At 51.4% G+C, this 18,484-nt stretch overlaps 1 protein-coding gene across 3 annotated transcripts in view; it reads left to right on the top strand.

Annotated features, from left to right (window-relative positions):
- The first annotated feature begins 470 nt into the window (after window positions 1-470).
- The window catches only part of WHRN (whirlin), a 57,775-nt gene continuing 39,761 nt past the window's right edge, over window positions 471-18,484 (top strand). For all 3 annotated transcript variants that reach the window (XM_075056198.1, XM_075056196.1, XM_075056197.1), the window contains exon 1: window positions 471-1,237. In XM_075056198.1, the coding sequence (XP_074912299.1) occupies window positions 635-1,237 (603 nt within the window). In that variant the 5' untranslated portion in view covers window positions 471-634. The remainder of the gene's footprint in view (window positions 1,238-18,484) is intronic.

The following is an 18,484-nucleotide window of genomic DNA, read 5'->3' as shown; positions in this document are numbered from 1 at the left end:
CCCCGGGTGGGTGCGGAAGCCCTCCAGCAGGACGGACGGGCCTGGGAAAAGTGATCTTCTCCTGTGCCGGGCCTGAGGAAGAGCGGATGGGTTTTCTGTCACCGCTGCCCGCCCTGACCTGCCGTTCCTCCAGCCAGGCACCTCCCGCCTGCGCCACCACCCCCGGGACCTGCTCCCGGCCTGAGGTGACCGCAGTTACGGCGCGGCTCACTCCTGCGATGAGCTGCGCGCAGGCCTCAGCCCGGGCGGCGGGCGGTCTCGGGGCAGGGCTGGTACCGCCCCGGACAACCGGTACCTCCTTCTTCCCCTCCTCCCCGCCCCGGCGGTAATGAGCGGCGGCGCTAATTGGCACTCCCGGGGGGGCGGGGCGGGGCGCTGGGGCGGGGCGGGGGCGCGGTCCCGCCGGCGGGGCCGCTCTGTATAACCCGTCTCCCGGCAACGGCGGGCACGTCACTTCCTGGGGAGCCGCCGCGAGGCGCCGGCGAGCGCGCGGCCAGGTGGAGTGGCGCGTGCGGCGCCGGCCGGGGCGGCGGGTCCGGTCCGGTCCGGTCCGGTCCGACCGACCGACCGACCCACCCAGCGGGGTCCGGTCCGGTTCGAGCCGGTCCGAGGCGGCGCGGTCCGGTCCGGCGCGATGAGCGCGGAGCTGGACGGCGTGTCGGTGCACTCCTCCTCCTCCTCGTCGGGCTCGCTGGGCTCGGCGGCGGGGCCGGCGCCGCGGCCGCTGTCGGCCAACGTGCGGCGGCTGCACCAGGCGCTGACGGCGCTGCTGAGCGAGGCGGAGCGGGAGCGCTTCATCCTCTGCCTCAACGCCTACCACGGCCGCCGCAACGTCTGCGACCTGGTGCGCTCCCTCCGCGCCCTCCTCGACGGGCCCCGCCGCCGGCAGCTCCTGCCGCTGCTCCGCCTCGTCCTGCCGCGCTCCGACCAGCTCCTCTTCGACCAGTACACCGCCGAGGGGCCCTACCTGCCGCCGCCCGGCCGCCCCCCGCCGGCCCCCGCCCCGCCGCCGCCGGTGCTCCCCGGCGAGCTGCGGCAGGTGACCCTGCGGCGGAGCAAGGCCCACGAGGGCCTGGGCTTCAGCATCCGCGGCGGGGCCGAGCACGGCGTCGGCATCTACGTGTCCCTGGTGGAACCGGGCTCCCTGGCCGAGCGGGAGGGGCTGCGCGTCGGCGACCAGATCCTGGGTGTCAACGGCAAGTCCTTGGACAGGGTCACCCACGCCGAGGCTGTCAAGGTAAGCCGGCGCCGGACCGGCCTCCTCCGCCTGCCGCCCGGCCCGGCCCGGCGCGGCGCTCGGCCGCCGTGCGCCCCGTCCCGCCGCCTCCGCCCGCTCCCGGGCTCCGCTTCATCCCCGCCCCGCGCTTCGCCCGCCGTGCGCCCCGGCGCGCTCCGGGCGTGTGTGTGTGTGTGTGTCCCGGCCCCCCCGGCCCGGCTCCCTCCCCGGGTGTTGTCGCTGTGCGCCCCGTCCGGCTGCACCCCCTCCGGCTTGGGTCGCTGCTCCGTCCCGCTTCAGCCCCGGGGTCCCCCGCTCCGGGACGCGGCGGTGCAAACCCGCAGCCCCTTTGCGGAGCGAAGCGGCCCCGGGTTTGTATCGTACCGGCAAATCGGGCTGGTCCCGCCGGCGTACGGGGCGCCAGCAGTGCGTGAAGCCGAGCCGGAAAGTTTACGGTGAAAATAACGATGCCTGCTGATGGCACGGGCAGCGACGAGCTGCCGGGGCTCGGACCGGCGTCGTCCGCAGCTCCTCACACGGCAGGCTCGTCCCCTCAGGGCTAGGCGGTATTTTTTCATCACAACGGCTCTGAAAAGTAGCGGTGCTGCTTGTGTCTTCCTTTCAGTCTGGGAGGCTTGTGGGAGTTGGAAAGCTGCTTGAGCCGGGTTTTAAGGCATGTACTAGCTCTCCCAAAGGTGGAGAAACTGAGGCACAGAGAAGCAGAACGACCCCCCCCCCCCCCAGGACTGCACAGAGCCCAAAGCGGGAGCAGATCCCTTCTGACTGTGTCAGGGGGAGAAAGAGAACAGTTACACAACTGAAGTGCCCCCGGCTCTTCCCGCAGCACAGCATGTTTGCATATGCCCCAGAGACCTGTTGTAGTACGTAACGGCAGGGGTGCTATTGATAAAAGCTTTCATGTAAGGCTGGGTGGGGGGCCTCCATAAACTGTGGGATTTTCACCTGGAGCTCAGTGTTTTGAGGCAAAGTCCGTGTTTGAGTGACCCAAACCGTTCACAGAGATGATCCTGTGGCTGGTGGGCTCAGCTCAGAGCTTTTCCACAGTACAGTGGTGCCGGGCACAAACCCATTGAGCTGGAGAATCTACTTTTAGGGCAGCAATTTGTAGGCAGCAGTGTGGAGAGCTGGGACCTGGGGCAACAAGACTGTTTTGCAGCTGTTTGTGCTTTAATTCTTCCATAATAAGCTAAAGCACTTCTCTTTGCAGCCTGCTTCATATGGTGCACTCCTCCGACAGTGCATTAATCTTGTACAGCTTTGAACAGCGTCTTCACAGTCAACCTGCATGTTCCCTGCCCCATCTTTAAATCTGGACCCCAAGCAAGGGCATGTCTTCCAGGCTGGAAATGAGTCCCTGGTAATCTTGAGACCAGAGGAAAGATTTGTAGGAATTCCTTTTTTTTTTTTCTTTTTTCATCCTAATCATAGGATGGCAACAGTGTAAGGTTTCAGAATTTAGTCTGGGATTTTGTGCCCTGAAGATTGCAAAAAAAAAAAAAAAAAAAAGAGTATTTTGACTATGGTGTTGGGGTGGGTAGAAACCAGGTGTCAGGAATGCTCTGGTCTGTTAAGTGACTTCATCTCTAATTCAACCCACTCCGCTGGGTAATTCACATCACTTTCTGTTTGTTCTCTAATATAATGTACGTGATGTCTTTTAGACACTATTAATATTGAGTGAAACTAACTGCTTCCTGCACTGAAATAATTCCTGTAGGATGCAGTTTGTCAAGGGGTTGTTCTGTGACAAGAGCTATATTTGGTTAAGGTGATCCTGATAGGAAAGAGAAGCTTAGAAATTGTCTGCTTGTGAGCTGAACTTCTTTAAGCAACGGTTTCATCAAGCACCCAGTTGTGCTGGCATCTTCTAGAGCTCCTCCACTCTGGTGACATCTGGGAAGGGTTTATGACCCACATAGTGGTGGTACAAACCCTTCCCTTGGGAAGGGTTGCAGAGTGATTTACAGTGCAGCTCTAATAGTTCCTTTGGAGATTTCAAAATTAAGTAAGTGTTAATTTGTCCTTGCATGGTGCATTTGGGAGGGGGGGGAAGTGAAGAGTAGATTGCATTCAGCAATGCTAAGGGCAATCTTGGGAAGATTTTCCTGGGGTTAAGACACAAATACCTCAGTCTAATGTTTTGGAACAGGGTGCAAGAGTGTCAGAGCTGCAGGGACGTGAGGTGGTGATGTACAGAGTGGTTTGACCCTGTGTTCTCTTCTTCCCCTTAAAACCTGGGATCTCGGGCTCAGTCTTGATGTAAGCGTTAACAGCTCTGCAAAGGTCTCTGGGTGTGATCTGGTCTCCTCGAGCAGAGCACACCTCACCGTGTCCTGACATCCTCACTGATGGCTGTTGGTCTGCTCTGTAGTGGATCAGTGGAGAGAAAAACATTGGATAAACAGGCTTGTAACAGAGCCGGGTTTGGTCCTGGCATTTATGCATACACTGTACTCAGGATCAAATACAGAGAGGGGAAAAAGGTGAGCAGAGAGAGGCTTTCTTAATACAAACCCACAGCTGCGTAGCTCGATCTCCGAAACGCTGTCTGCCTGCTTTAGAGGAGTAGCTGTGGTGAACTCTCTCTCTGTCAGAAGCTGTCTGATTAAAGCACAGCTCCCATTTTTGTGTGTGGAGTGATGGTCTGGTTCTCCATCTGTCTGAGAAGGAGCACGTTCCCATGCTGTGCTCCCATCTTGACTGTCCTGCAGCAAGAAACTGTCTGTCTAGGACAGCGTTGTTATTCATAATATGCAGAACGTGTTGTTGTGAGAGAAGTTGTCAAAGCTTGTTCTTCAGGGCATAAGACGATTGCAGAGATCAGGAAGGCTCTTCCACTGCTGGCCTGGCCTGCTCCCAGGCACATTGCTCTCTCCGGCATAGCATGACGAACTTACTGAAGCAAAAATCAACTTTCTCTCTGTCAGGGTGCTCAGAGATGCCCAGCTGTGAATACATACAGTGAGGCAGCTGTTCAGACAGAGCAGTGAATAAATATGTAGTCTTAACTTATTTGTGCAATCTTGTAAGAGCATTCACACAGTTGTTACTGCATTCATTCTACAAGTCGTGATAGCTCAGTTGGCGCCTTTTCGTGCATGTCTGGCCATGCAGGAGTACCCCAGCCGTTTCCAGCACTCTTCTCTAGGAGGAGAGGCACTGACTGTGGGGTAGGAGCAATTTCTGTTTTCTGCCTTGTTTTTTCAGGCATCGCTCAGAGCTGTGAGGTAAAAAGTGGAATTGTGGCACCAAATGAAAACTGCCCCAACACTGGTCAAAGAAGACAAAAGTAATGAGCTGCATGCTGTCCTAGCTGAAAACTGACTGGTGGCCTGTGACCAGTGCAGTGGGGTTTGTAGATATTTTAGTGTAAATTAGATTAAAAAGTGGAATTCTGACTTAAATGACAAGATTACCTAAGCACTACAAATCAATTCACTTAATGACCAGCTTCTTAACCTTTACGTGAATAGTGGAGTTCTATTTCTTGTCTGTTTCATGCTTGCTGTTTCATCCAAATCAAAATTAAATGACTCCATTACAATTACAACTCTATCATTCCAGCATTCAAGAGTGCACTTTAGCAAAAGATCACTGCAATTTGAATTATGGTGTAGGTGAAGAAGTTTGTATTGTCTGTCATATTTTTAGAGCTTGCCCGGCTTTCATCAGCCTTGCTGTGTAGTACACAGCTGATATTGTAGCAGTCCTGCTGAAAGGTTGTATTGATAAGCTGAGATGTTTTGTCCAGAGTAGTTAAAATTGAGGTGCTTGCAGGTTTAGACCATCAAAACTAAACAATTACACAGGGAGGTATTTCTCCTCTACTCTGAGGTTTGCATTACACTCGCACTCACTTTCTCCCCCACCCCTTACTTTTGTTGCTTTGCAGTAGGTTTTTATGTCCTTTAAATCCTTTAGGGAAGAATGGAACAAGGGAAAGTGTAAAGTACCATGACTCTGATGGATCATTCCTGATTGAGGATTTGGGGTAATGAGCTACACCAGCCTCAGAAGAGCTGCACTGATGCCACCATTTGCCCTGCTGTGTCTTTCTGTTCATGCTGACAGCTTGATCACCAAAACTAGACTAATTTGTATGCATCAGTCTTAGTGACCGCGATTCTTTCATCTTGCTGTAAATCTGTGGTAGCTTTGCCAAAGTCAGTGGGCTCACATCGAGTTTATTTTGAAGGAACTGGGGTAGTTCAAGTCCGCGGTCTTGGGTTCTTCCAAGTATCTTTGGAGAGAAGCTGCGGGTTTTGCTGCAGGCATGGCGCGGCCAGGGGAAGGCTTGTGATGAGGCAGAGCTGTTACTGGCAAGGCAAAGGTCTCCAGAACGCAGCACCGTGCTCTGCCATCCTGCCAGCTCTCCATCCCACCGGCGGGTTGCTCCCTGCTCCAGCCCTGCCTGGGAAGGCTTGCCTGCAATGGAGGGGGATCGCATCGTCAGCCGCCACAGGCTCTCTGCTCAGGCAGAGGTTTTCACTCCTTCCAAACCAGCCTTTCCGTCTCCTGCTCTGGTAGTGTCAAGTGGGCATTTAAAAATAATTAAAAGGATATTAAAATTCTCTTTATGTTCTATTCATTTGGACTTTCATGATGGCAAACAAGGTGATCTCTTCAGGGACCATAATAATTCATATGAGGTAGAAAGGGCTCCGGCTGCTTCTGCTAAAGGCACTTGTGGTATTGCTAAAAGACCACTGAGAAGTGACAGAAGAGACATGCAGCCCTGAGCCTTGGAAGCATATTTAGAGCAATTCTACTTTCCAGGCAGCTTACAAGAAAGCAAATCTCATTTCGTTGTTTCTTGTGATCCCCAATTAATTGATTATCATTATCTGAGACGGCTTATTTGCTGTAGTCAGTAATCACCACTGTACTATACAGGCATTGTAACAGCTAGTAGGAGTGAATGCAGCTTGGTTTCTTTGGTTGGTTTTTAACCCTTCCAAGTACTTGGAGTTGTGGACCATCACACACAGTCATGGTTGGGAATAATGAGGAGTGAAAGCAGTACATCGATCCCCTGATTCTGTAAAGATATCAGCCTTGTTTCTTTAAATGCCTGCTTGCTTGTCTCTGTATTTTTAGAAGTCACTGACTGATCCAGACACTAGAAACCTCTCCCCTTCCCAAGGGATCTCAGGTAGCTGGAGCATGGAAAAGAAGGATGTGACTAGCATCTACCCCAATAGTTAGAGCAGTAACCTATTCCTTGGTCTCTGGGTCTGCTTAGAAACAGCAAAAAACCCCCAAGAACTGCACACAAAAAAGCACCTACAGCTTAAAATGCAGGTGCTGTGCAATGCCGCAAGCTTCTGCTCTGCTTTTCTGTCCTGCAGACAGTTTCCATTTTAACTTTTGTAGCCAGCTGAGCTGAGAGGGAGAGGGTGGGAAGTATAAAGTCACCAGGATCTCCCTCTAGGAAAAAGAGGGAGGGGAAAAAGGTCACTCTTGACCTTGGAGGCATCTGCATGTTATATTAGTTTTAATGCTTCTTAAAGGGAATGGCTCATGGCACTTGACAGCGTAGATCTGGCAAGTGATGTTCTTGGTTTCACAGGCAGATCTGATGACATGCAGTGGAGCAGGCTCGAGCGCTGGACCTCACCTAGTACTGAGGGCCTGACTGCAGGGCTGAGAGGTGATGCTCCGTCGTCATTGTGAGCTAATCTGAGCTGATCAAATTAATACCATGTGTAACTTGGAGCAGGGTGAACTTGCACTTACAGAGAGCATCTCTGGGAATGTGGGTTTAGATGTTGCACTGGAGTTAGGAGTAGGTTATATTTGCTGCTCTGCCACTGATTTCCCTCAGTGGGCAAGTTACTTAGTCATCTGTTTCCCTTCATTACACCAGCAAATCACAATCAGCCCTAATGAAATCAAATGACATTATACTGATGTGAAAGATTAGAATGAGGTCCTTAATCTCTCCTCTCCTCATAATGCAAAGATGATAGTACTTGGCGTTGGTATTGGCTTGTTCATCAGGGTTAGTATTGTTAGGGCATCCTTGAGTTCTTGGAGCATAAATGTTATTTAGTGGGCTCCTTGTAAATAAAAAGTTTTGCCTCAGTAGAGAAATTGATAAGATAACCCAAAGGGTAAAAGCCTGTCTTTCCTTCCAGTGTCCATTAGAAGAAAACAAGAGCGTTAGTGTGCAGTATAGCTGGCGAGTTAAAATATCTTTTACTCGGTTCCTCTGTCCTCAGGGAAGATGATGGATTTTCTTGACACCTTCCTCAATGCCACAGCCACGTCTGCTTGGAGAATTATTCGGCTCTAAATCCCCTCGCCTTAACTGACAATGCATCTGCTAAAATGATTTGGCTTAGTTTCTTTTGACTGGATGCTCTGTGAATTCTCCCTGTCACGGACCACCAAGTGCTTAGTAAATACAGGTGAAACAGGGACCTGGGCAGGCTGGAGGAACTCTGTTCCTGCCAGCTTCTTGTTGCTGGACTCAAACTGCATCTGAGCCGCTCGGGGTGGGATGTGCTGGCAGGGGAGGCTGGAAGGGCCTCTGCTTTGTGCAGGCACTGACTGGGTATCCTTGGTGCTTAGTCAAGTGTCTTGCTCATTTCCCCCCATCGATTCTTTCAAAGTTAGTTTTTCCACCAAGTAACTAACTAACCATATCTAGACAACGTGGGTTTGTTGGTGGTTCTCATGATATTTTTCAGCATTGTTTGGTGTGGAGTAGAAAGAGAAGACAAGAGGAAGCCAATGGCGGGGGGTGCTTTGACCTAGATCCCCCTCATGCACACCCCCACCCCAGAAAGCACCTAAACAGCTTTCCAGGCTTGCATTGAAATAAAGCTTTGTGGAGTTTTCTGCTCGTGTTAAAACTGTACTGAATTTGCCTGAGGGATACACTGGGCAGTGACCAGCTTTGAGGGGGTGGGAGGTTACGGAGCTGTTGTCCTGAAGCAGGGATGAGGGATGTCAGCCCTGGGAAGGGTTAGGGAGAGGGCCCTGGAGCTAGGATTTCATTTGACCTTTCCAGGTGAAAGGGACATGGGCTTCCTGATGCCTTGGGGCTAAATGTATGCAATCACCATAATTATGCATCAATTTGCATGTATTTGCATAAGTGCCACTACTTGAAAGCCAAACTGCTGTCGCCTTTGCCTTGGTACAGGGGGAGAGGTTGGACTGTGCCTCCTGCAATTCCCATTTGTCTTCCTGACAGGGAGGCCATTTCACACCCCCCATCCCCTATGCTGTGTTACCCACTGCTTTCCTCTCTGGTTCCTCTCATCCAGCACTCCATCTGGAGTGCCTCCGCTTCCCTTCATCCCTCCTTCTATTTATTTCTCTCTCCACCTGCCTCTGTCACCTTTTTCTTGTACCAGTTTTCTTCGTTTCTGCCTGCCCAGCCGCACGTCCTCCCCACACAGGGACAAGCTGTTCACATACGTCAGTGCAGATGAGTCTCCTGGTTCCTCTGCACAGAAGCAGTTCCCTGGTCTTCGTCAAGCAAGGTGGGGAGGGGATACACTTGATCCAAAGCATCTTATTTGTGGCTACAGACTGCAGTCTGGGGGGACATATCATAGGGGACAATCTCTCCCTATGCATCTGTACGGCACCTGGCAAACTTGGCCTTAACCAAGTTGTGTAGTGGGAGCTGTCGTAGTCTTATTTGTCCTGCCTGCAGAGGATCCCTGGAGTGGGCTTTTGGGGGCAAGCAGGTGGGTAGTGCCTCTGCCTGCTGCCTTCTGCTCTGTCCTTTCTGCCAGCGGAGGAACCATTTAGCTGATAGGGCTCAATCAATCTCTCTGTAAAAGGTCTCACGGTCCTGCCCCTGCAGCCCCCTTCCCTCCATAGCACACACGGGGAGCCTCATTGTTCCCACTGGCACCGAGATGGTTTTGCTCAGTCTAGCTGAGCCCACAAGCTTAAAACTACCCGAGTCCACCTGCGTCCAGCAGGAACACCCCAGGATAGTGCAGGAAATAGTGGTTAGACAAACTTCTGCAAATTGTTCCCTCTATGGTGCTGGAGCGTGCTGCAAAAGCTCCCTCTGCCTTCCTCCTGTGGCATCTCTGCATTTCTTTCCCCTTTGCAGCTTTTTTTCAAGTCTGTGCCTTACTTTTTGGGGACTTGGTGCAAAATTGCGTGGTACTTCAATAATTGATAACCTCCGCACTGACCTTTGCAGCTTGCAAATGGAGCGAGTGCTTGGATGCCCATTATCTGAGCAGCCCAAGAAGCCAAACAGCTCTGGAGAGTCTATTATTGCCGGAAGAAAGCAGCTTGTGTCTGTAGCAAGGGGGAGGATGGCTCATAGTTAATGCTTCTTGTATCAAACTGTGATCTACCCACTAACAGATTGAATTGGAATAGATTGCTCATTTCATTAGCGGCGAAGGTGAGTGGGCTGTATCCGTATGAGACGCATATTTTATTCAGGCTGCCAGAAGAATACTGGTGATTAATTGCCATTGATTTCTGACATCTGTGTTCCTACTGGGGGAATTTTTGAAGGCCTGGAAGATGCTTTTATACAGCCTTCAACATTTTGGTGCCCTCGAGAAGTGGAAAGAACAAGGGGAAAATTCTGAAGGCGGGTGTGGGAAGCCTTCAGTAATGCAAGATATGCTGGGCAAGAATGGCCTGTTACAGGTGGGTTTCAGGAAGAGTGGCAGCTGCCAGTGTTGATCTTAGGAAAGAACATGCTGCATTGTGTGTTGCTTTGGGTTTTGGTTTTTTTGAAAGGTAATAACTGTGGGTACAGGAGATGTGTGTTTCCTTTTTTGACTATTTTAAGCAATCTACTTCACTCTCAAAGGACTTGATAATTAAATAGAGTGTTGTCAGGGGATCAGTGGCCTTATGGAATCAATCTGCCCTTCCTTCTGGCACTTGCTGCTTCTAATAACATTTCTAGGCAATTGGTGACTTGTTTCCCTGCTAAATGTTTTGGCACTCATCCCCAGATTCAACTAAATTATTTCCTTAAGCTTGTCTTCTAGCAGGTGTGCTTGCACACTGTGGTGCCAATGTTAAACCTTTCATACCATGGTCTTCAAATACATTATAGGTGAGGCAAAGCCAGATTTTATCTCATTCTGGAGCGAAACACAGCAGCACTGAACAACATGTAGCAAGTCCCTGAAATGGCTTGAGAAAGGAAATGGAGATGCAGTCTGCACTGTCTGATTCTGCAGAGGGGATTAAGGAGGTGGAATTATTTTATTTAATGGTCCACTGCAAATGAGTTAGGTTCAGTATGCCTGTCAAATAACACACTTTCCCAAAGAGCTTGCAGGTGAATTACGCTGTTGCTTTTGTGGTGATATCTCTGCAGTCACTGGACACAAGACAACTTGCGTGTCTGTGAGGAAAGAAGTTCTCCCTTGTAGTATTCCCATCCAGAGCCTATCCTTTCTCTTCATGGGCCCGAAATGCTTTTCCTTTTGTCCCAGGGAGTTGGGGTGACCTGCTTCATGGGAATGAAGCACCCATATTTGTGTGGGCGGGTGCTGGCCCTCTCGCTTGCTGTTGTTGCTTTATAAGTAGGGCTGACAGCAAAATCGAGGTCAGTGGACTCGTGCCAGCTTGCTGGCACTGTGGCATCTCCCTGGGAGTGGGGAAGGGCAAAGTGCTGAATGTTCCAGCAGTAGCTAGGCTGCCGGGCACCGGGACCAGGGTTTACAAGGGAGGAGGGTACAGTGGTGGAAACCTCTCATAAACCTCCCCCTCCACCAAGGGGCCAATGCAGCTGGCCAAAATCCTGTGCTCAGATGGGTTGTTGGGACCCTCTGCAAACACATTTCAGGAGGCCAGGGTGGATGCACGGTGTGGGAGAAGCCAATGTGATAGGGCTGGAAAATAATTCCTGCCAATTGCTTTATGTTCAGGGAGATCAGCTGGAAAATGGGTCCTGCCCTTTGTCGTAGATATGGTCCCTGCTGGCCAAAATGCTTGTGCAATGGCAGGGAAAGATGTGTTGAAGAAGCTGCCTGTGGTCCTTGGTCTATCAGTAATTAGCACCTCTGATTCCCAGATTGTCAGTCAGCCCCCTCTAACCAGCCCTAAGAAATTAAATTAAAATGTAACAGAGGAGAAAATAATCCTGCTTGCTGGGACAGCTGGGTAAAGATGTTTTAGGGCTGGATCTGCCCCTGGATACTGGTCCGAACCTGCCCATCCAGGACTGGCTCCACCCACGTCCTGGTGCTCCCAGCTGGCTTAGCAGAGCCAGCACCAGCTACTCCTCATGGGAGAGGGAAGTGAAGCCCATGGCAATGGTCCTGGCAGTGCAGAGCTCCAGCCAGAGGCTGTATCTGGGCTCTGTCCCTCAGCACAAAGTCTGCCCAGGCTGTTGGCTGATCCCAGTGGGTGCCAGGACTCCTCTCCACACCGTGTCCCTGGAGAACAAGGCTCTCTGCTCTTGCTGAGGAGGGAGCTGAGGTGAGCGGAGCTGGCTCTGGTGAGCAGCGGTGGCTGTTGTGCTCTCTGATGCCCTGACAATCGCCTCCTCCTCTCCTTGTGATGAACGGCTTTGGTGCCGCATCCTTGGCTCTAAAATGTTCCATCCTGCCTGCGCTGCTGAGTCGCCTGTTTGTAATGCAGTTGCCATCGTCCCCTAGCACTGGCGTGTCCCCGAGGTCTTTTGTGAACACCCATTGCCTCTCCAGCTCAGCCCATTAGCCTTTGCTCTCGCCTCCTTGGATGGCTATTAATGATTTCCATTTTTGCAGCACCTCTACACCCAAAGCACTTTCTTTTATTAGAGGCAAGACTTCCACCTCCATTCTCATTCTGAATGGGTTTCCTCGGGTACTCTAACACCCAGCCACAGCTGCATACTGAATTGGAGAGGAGCGGTGCTGCATGAAGCACTCTGCAGCCCTCTGGCTTACCCAGGCCTGGCCTTGCTTTGATTGTAAAGCGAGCGGTAAGATCCTGGCCCGGTGGTAGTGCGGCAGTAGGCTGCACTTCATTACCTCAGTAGCAGGCATAAATGGCCCCATTAAATCTACTCTGTATCCCAGTGCTGTAGCAATAAAAATTGTCAGGACCAAGATGGTATTAAGAAATTTAAGGCAAATGCTCCACTATGGTGATCGCTTGGATTCCTCATAGGAGCCAGTGTTGGGGCTAGAGCATCCTTTAGAGGGGGGCTTCTCCCAAAGCACTTCATAATGACCTGAAGAACAGCTGGCAGGAGAGAGTCATTATCGTGTGCTGCTAACTTTCCAAAGGTTCTGGATAATCATGCTCAGTGGATGAGAAAATTACCTGCAAGCTTCTTTGGGATGTCAAATCAACCTTGTTTCCTCCAGACTGCAAGCTGCCAAGAGCCTGGTGGAAATGTATATTAGCACAACTGACGGGATGAAAAGGGGTGGAGCAGGGGAGGAGCAGCTGAGGGCACATGTGTCTCGTGTGCCCCAAGCTTGGTGAGAAAGCCTTCCTGGGTCTGCCTTCTGTGCCTGGGTGGAAAATCCAGATGAACCTGCTTGCAGGGGACTCGCTGTTGGGGTTGCCTTGGCATTCTTTCCAAAAGCAGATGATTTGTCAGCCTCAATACAGGGAAACTGAGGCAGTGAAAAATGGGAAGCTACTTTACTATGGCAGCATTCAGTGGCAGGATTTGTAATGCCTGGAGGTTTTTTGGCTCCTGCTCCAAAGGCTACACCCTGTCAAAGCACAGGGGTGGTAAACAGAAAAAGCCGGTGGAGGCTGTTGGCTCTGCTGGCATGGCAGCTGTGCTGGGCATCCCAATGGCTGACTTGTAGGCTTCTGGGAGCTAGGCGGAGATGGGTTAAGCCCCGCAGGTCAGCATGGGGTTGATTTTGTATGTCGGCTGGGAACAGGCCTCAATGGCACAGGTGAGTCAAAGGCTATGCAATGCAGAGACAGTCCCTGTCCAGGGGCTGCTGACCCACAAGACCACAGCACCACTTCCAGGGAACTGCTTCCTCCCAGCAGGTCCTGTTCCAGAGGTCTCTTCTATACCACTGTGTTGTGGTTTAACCCCAGCCAGCAACTAAGCACCACACAGCCCCCTCCCAGCTCACTGCCCTACACCCAGCGAGATGGGGGAGAGAATCAGAGAAAAAAAAAAAAGTTAAACTCATGGGTTGAGATAAGAACAGTTTCATAGAACAGAAAAGAAGAAACTAATAATGATAATAAAATTACAATAATAATAATAATAAAAGAATTGAAAGGGTTGGCATATACAAGCGATGCACAATGCAATTGCTCACCAACCGATGCACAGTTAGTTCCCTAGCAGCAATCCTCCCCCATCCCGGCCAACTCCCCCCAGTTTATATACATGTTACATGATATGGAATACCTCTTTGGCCACTTTGGGTCAGCTGCCCTGGCTGTGTCCCCTCCCAACTTGTCTTGCCCCTCCAGCCTTCTCGCAGGCTGGGTATCAGAAGCTGAAAAATCCTTGACTTTAGACTAAACATTACTTAGCAACAACTAAAAACATCAGTGTGTTATCAACATTCTTCTTATACTGAACCCAAAACATAGCACTGTACCAGCTACTAGGAAGACAACTAACTCTATCCCAGCTGCAACCAGGACACACTGGGACCATTGTTTTTCCTCTCTTACCCCCAAGGGTAACAGACCTCATCTCCCCAGGTACCAGGAGGGGCACTCCTGCAAACCAGAAGAGGAGCAGATGCACCAGCCTTGGTAAAGCCAGAAAGAACAACCAGAGGGGGAAGTGCAGAGTTTCTTCCTGGGAAGAAGTGGATAGTAGCTCTGCTCACTTGGAGCTCACCAAAGCAGCTGATAGTGATTTCTGTCTCTGGATGTACGATGGAAGCTTCTCCCATTTGGCTCACCTGATGCCTCATCACTTTGCAGCTCTGCATGCCAAGTGCTTTGTTAAAGTCTAGTTCAGTGTGTGGATGTACAAATGTTTTATAGGCCTGTGCCAGATCTCGTTCATGTGCCCGCTGCACTTCATTATGGAGCGCATACAGTGCTGTTACCTGAGGGAAAACACTGCTTCCCTTCTCATCTCCTCTCATAGCCATGGCAGCTTTAGTTGAATAGCTGGCGGCTGCCGAATGAACAAAAAGCTTCCTGGAAGCTCAAATGTTCAAACAAAACTGACTTTAGTGGTCACCAGGATAGGGAATTGGTTTGCACTGACCATCCTGTGATTTTTGACAAGACTGTGGTGGCGAGAGGGAGGACATGGGTGGTGCTGAGCAAGCTTTATGCTCCTCAACCTCCAGCTCTCATGCTAGGCCTCTTCCTCAGACAGGAGCTGTACTTTGGCTTACTGGAGCAGATGTTCTTCTAGTGGAGGTTAAAAGCAGGGATTCCTCAGGCTATTTGTGCTTGTGGTTGAAGAAGGATTTACCCACACCCCCCCCCCACAAGCTGATGCAAACCTAAAACTAATTTATCCTAAAATTAATAAAAGTAATCTATTCAAATTGATGCAAGCTCTTGAGTCAAAAATCTATTAAAAAGTCAGATTACAAATAGATTGAGTTTACAAATGGGCTTCGCTGGCTGAATTTCAGACCTGTACGTAAGCATGTTCTAGGCAGGGTCTTCCATGCTTGCTCATTTAAAAGTGCATGCCTGAAGGCCTGTTGAATCTGGGCTGTGGGAGACCATCTTCTAGGGAGAAACATCAGCTGTTTAACTCCAGCTCTCTTAAATGGTCCTATAGTATTGCTGTGTCCTGTTAGAGAGCTACTGCTTTTTACCTACATGTGTGTATGTCAGTGGTGCCTGCAATGCTGTGTTATACATCTGCATACAGTATATACACCTGCATTGCCAGTATATTCCGGCAAGTTCTGCATGGTTTGGGGATGCCCAATGGCCTACAGCTCTCCTACCACCTTGTAGCTGGGTGAAGGGTTTGTTCGTGTCTTGGCCCTTCGTTATAAAGCTGAGGAAGAGTGAGTTTAACCAGAGAGGGTGGGAGCTGCACGGAAGCTGCACGTGATGGCAGGGGCCATCTGCTGCAGGCTGTGAATCAGGTGGGGCAGGGTGGGAGCAGACGGGGGCTGAGGCGTAGCCTGACGTGTAGAAGGCAGTGCTGGAAAGCAGGTCGGGGTTGCAGCGGGAGGCATGGAGACAGCCACGCGCAGGGGCAGTGTCACCGAGTGGATGTGACACCATGACAAGAGAGTGGGGCTCTCGCCAACTTTCTCAGGGCTTTGTGGGGTCACCTTGGACAAGGTGTTTCCCGCATTGCTTCTCCTCTTTCTGCTTGCTCTTTCTCACTTGCGTTTCTTGAGGCAAGCGCCATTCCTTTGTGTTTAGCACCTAGCACAAGGACAGGTAACTGGAATCCCCAGCCACTGAGGTCGCTATCAGTGGCTTACCATCGTTGAGCCGCATGGATGGTCCCACTCTGCCTCACAGCACTAAGGTAAGTTCTTTGTGGATGTCACTGTCCTCCCCCACCTGTGATCACCCAAAAGGTGTGGGTCGCTTGCCAGTGTGAGTGGCTAGGAGGCCAGCAGAGCTGTGTCCTGAAGGGCTCCTCAGTGTAGGGAAGGCCTCTGTTGGGGTACCGTTACAGTCCTGTACTAGCTCGTCAATAGGTGTTAGCAGTGGGAATGTGTTGAGGGAGGAACACTGTGCTGGGCAGAAAACCGCTTCACTCACTGAGTACTTGAGAGGCCTCAGTAAATGCATAAAGGACTACACAGAGTGTCACCAGGCTGCCTGCTGCAGCTCTGCCTTCTGCTGGGAGAGACTGTCACCAGCAATGTCCCGATGGGCACCGCCAGCTTCTGTTATTCCCTCCTCGTGTCTCCTCTTGTACTGAGGCTGCTGGGGAGCCTTGGCCCAGCCTGGTGCCTCGAGCCAGACGGCTGCTCTACTCGCCTCCCTGCTCTCTGCTGTCACCTTCATGCATAAAACATCTCCCTGCTGACTGAGATCCCATCTCCTGGTGGCTTTGTCAAGGGAGCTGCAGGGGGACATAAAAAGTCCCTTGTAAATCTCTGGCCTCTCATCCCTGGAAACTTTACTGTGCCTCCAGAGAGCAGCTCTGCTGCTGTTCTGCTCTTTCAGGGGATGACATTTAGCTGAGGCAGGACAGGAGCAGCCAGTGCTCTGCCTGCCACCAGCCTTCAGCGACCACTGCTGCCCTGTCCTCAGGGCAGGCTGTGAATGCTCCCTGGTGCCCAGTGTGGAACCAGGGGCTCTTCCTGCATGTGGTCACTTCTCCTGCGCCTCGTATCTCTCCTGTGTGGTAGAAACCCCGCAGGGTTATCTTCGGTGTCATCCCCCCTGCCAGGATGGATGCTCTGAGGAAGGGAGGAAACGGGATCCCTGCATCAGTCCCAAAGAGACCTGCATGGGAACAGGGTGGCAGTGAATGTGGGGAGAAAGGAGAGAGAGCAGCTTGTGGAGGGCCCTGTGTGTGTTCCTGACCTTGCCTCAGCTCTGAGTTTTCTTTGCTCCTTCCTTAAACTACAGTGACATTCAGCAGCTGGCTTTGAGGCATTGTATGAACATACGCAGGTGAGGAATGCCCAGGATCAATGCAAATGGAGAGCTTGCTCTTTCATTTAGAGGGGAAAAAGGGTGGGAGTGTGTCAGTTAGGATCACATGGCATTTCTGTGGTAGAGGGAGGACTGTAACCCTGTACAGTTGGACCAATCACTGATTATCCTCATCATTTGCCTGTGCTTGATGAGGAGTTGCATCCTCATTCAGACATGAGTCTTTGCTCATGGGACTGTCAGTGCTGTTTGCTGTCTCGGTACCTAGGTAAGTAAATGACGTCATGCAGGCTTAAAAGAGGTTTTCATAGAGGTGGTTCTAGTTTGAATGAGTGGAGAATGTCTGTGTGGGGGCTGTTCCCCATCTCATAGGCATCACTCTGCACCAGTAGCTCTAGGGTAGGTGAGAAACCTCCCTGCCACCCCCAACCCATTGCAGTGGAGTTCAGATCATCCTGAGCCTGTCTGCATGGCAGCTTATGAAGGCACTTTGTGTCAGGAAGCTAAACTGTGCCCTGAAGCACAGATGGACCCCTATGCCATGGTGCCTGTTTGAGAGTGGTACCCTGGGGTGGACAGTGGGCTCAGAAATAGCTCCATTGTCCCAGTGAGACTTGGGCTGATGCCAGCAAGACTGGAGTGTGGTGAGCACCTCTGCCTGTCTGGCAGCCAGGCTGGGCTCCATGTGCTCGCAGGGAGAGAAGAGATCACGGCAGGGGGAGCTAAGGGGACAGGGGCCAGAGTTAGTGAGCAGCCCAGGATGTTGAAGTGCTCTGCAGTTGTTCTGATGGGGCTGTTGGTTTTGCAATCCTTGTTTAAGCTCTCCAGGCACGTGATGACCTTGGTAGCATGTGACAAATTTGCAGCCAAATTGCTATATGTGATGGAGATGCTGAACTGGGAATTGGTGAGCTGGATTCTCTCTAGCCCTGGCAGGGAGGGACAGGAGCATTGCCAGGTCAGAGCTGGGATCCAGCCAGCCCAGTATTACTGATGATATTCTTTACCGAAGAGCTGCTGGTCTTAGTTCTTCCTGGTCACGAGCTTTGCTCGGCAGCTTCTCTGCTCAGTGGGGAGAGGAGACCTTGCAGGAGCAGCTCATAAAAAGGATGTATGTATGGAAGAAAAACCCAAAGCACGTCCTTTCTGAGAGCAGATCCAGAGCACTGATGTTCCTCAGGCCTCAGAAGGGATCAGGACTTAAGCTGTTGCCAGGGAGAACTCCTATATGTTAATTTTACTATAAAGCCTATGTCAGCTTCTCATGGTGGAAGCTGGGGGACCAGAGAAGCAAATGCGGATCGCCTTATCTGGGTCCCAAGGTCATCTCTGTGCATGCTGTTTTAAATATATGTATAAATTTAATAATTATTGTACTCGCTAATTGACTGCTTGTGCTGAGGAAGGCAGCTGGTAATGAAATGGCAACAGAGGCTGAATTTCTGGGAGCGTTGTCAATGTCCCCTGAAGGCATCAGGAGCTTTTCCAATGACAGAGTTTGGGGCTGACCTGTGGGGACCAGCAGTGCTGCTCTCCTCCAGCATTGATCCCTGTCCTGCTCTGACTCCTCTCCAAAGCTGCAAAAACTGCTCAGTCTCAGGTTCAGCCCATACTGGGGTTCCTCCTGGCACGTCACTACCCACCTTACCTCCCATACTGTGCTTCACTCTGTTCTTTCCCTGGCTGATGGGGAGAGTGTATTTGCTCTGTCAGCAGCAGCAGCTTTGCCTTAACACTGTTGCAGTTCAGGAGAGAACAGAAATATCCCAGCTT

This window comes from Buteo buteo, chromosome 23 (assembly GCF_964188355.1).
Source record: "Buteo buteo chromosome 23, bButBut1.hap1.1, whole genome shotgun sequence".
NCBI classification, from domain to species: Eukaryota; Metazoa; Chordata; class Aves; order Accipitriformes; family Accipitridae; genus Buteo; species Buteo buteo.
Note: the sequence above shows the minus strand (reverse complement) of the source record. Positions and strands in the feature narration are given on the sequence as shown.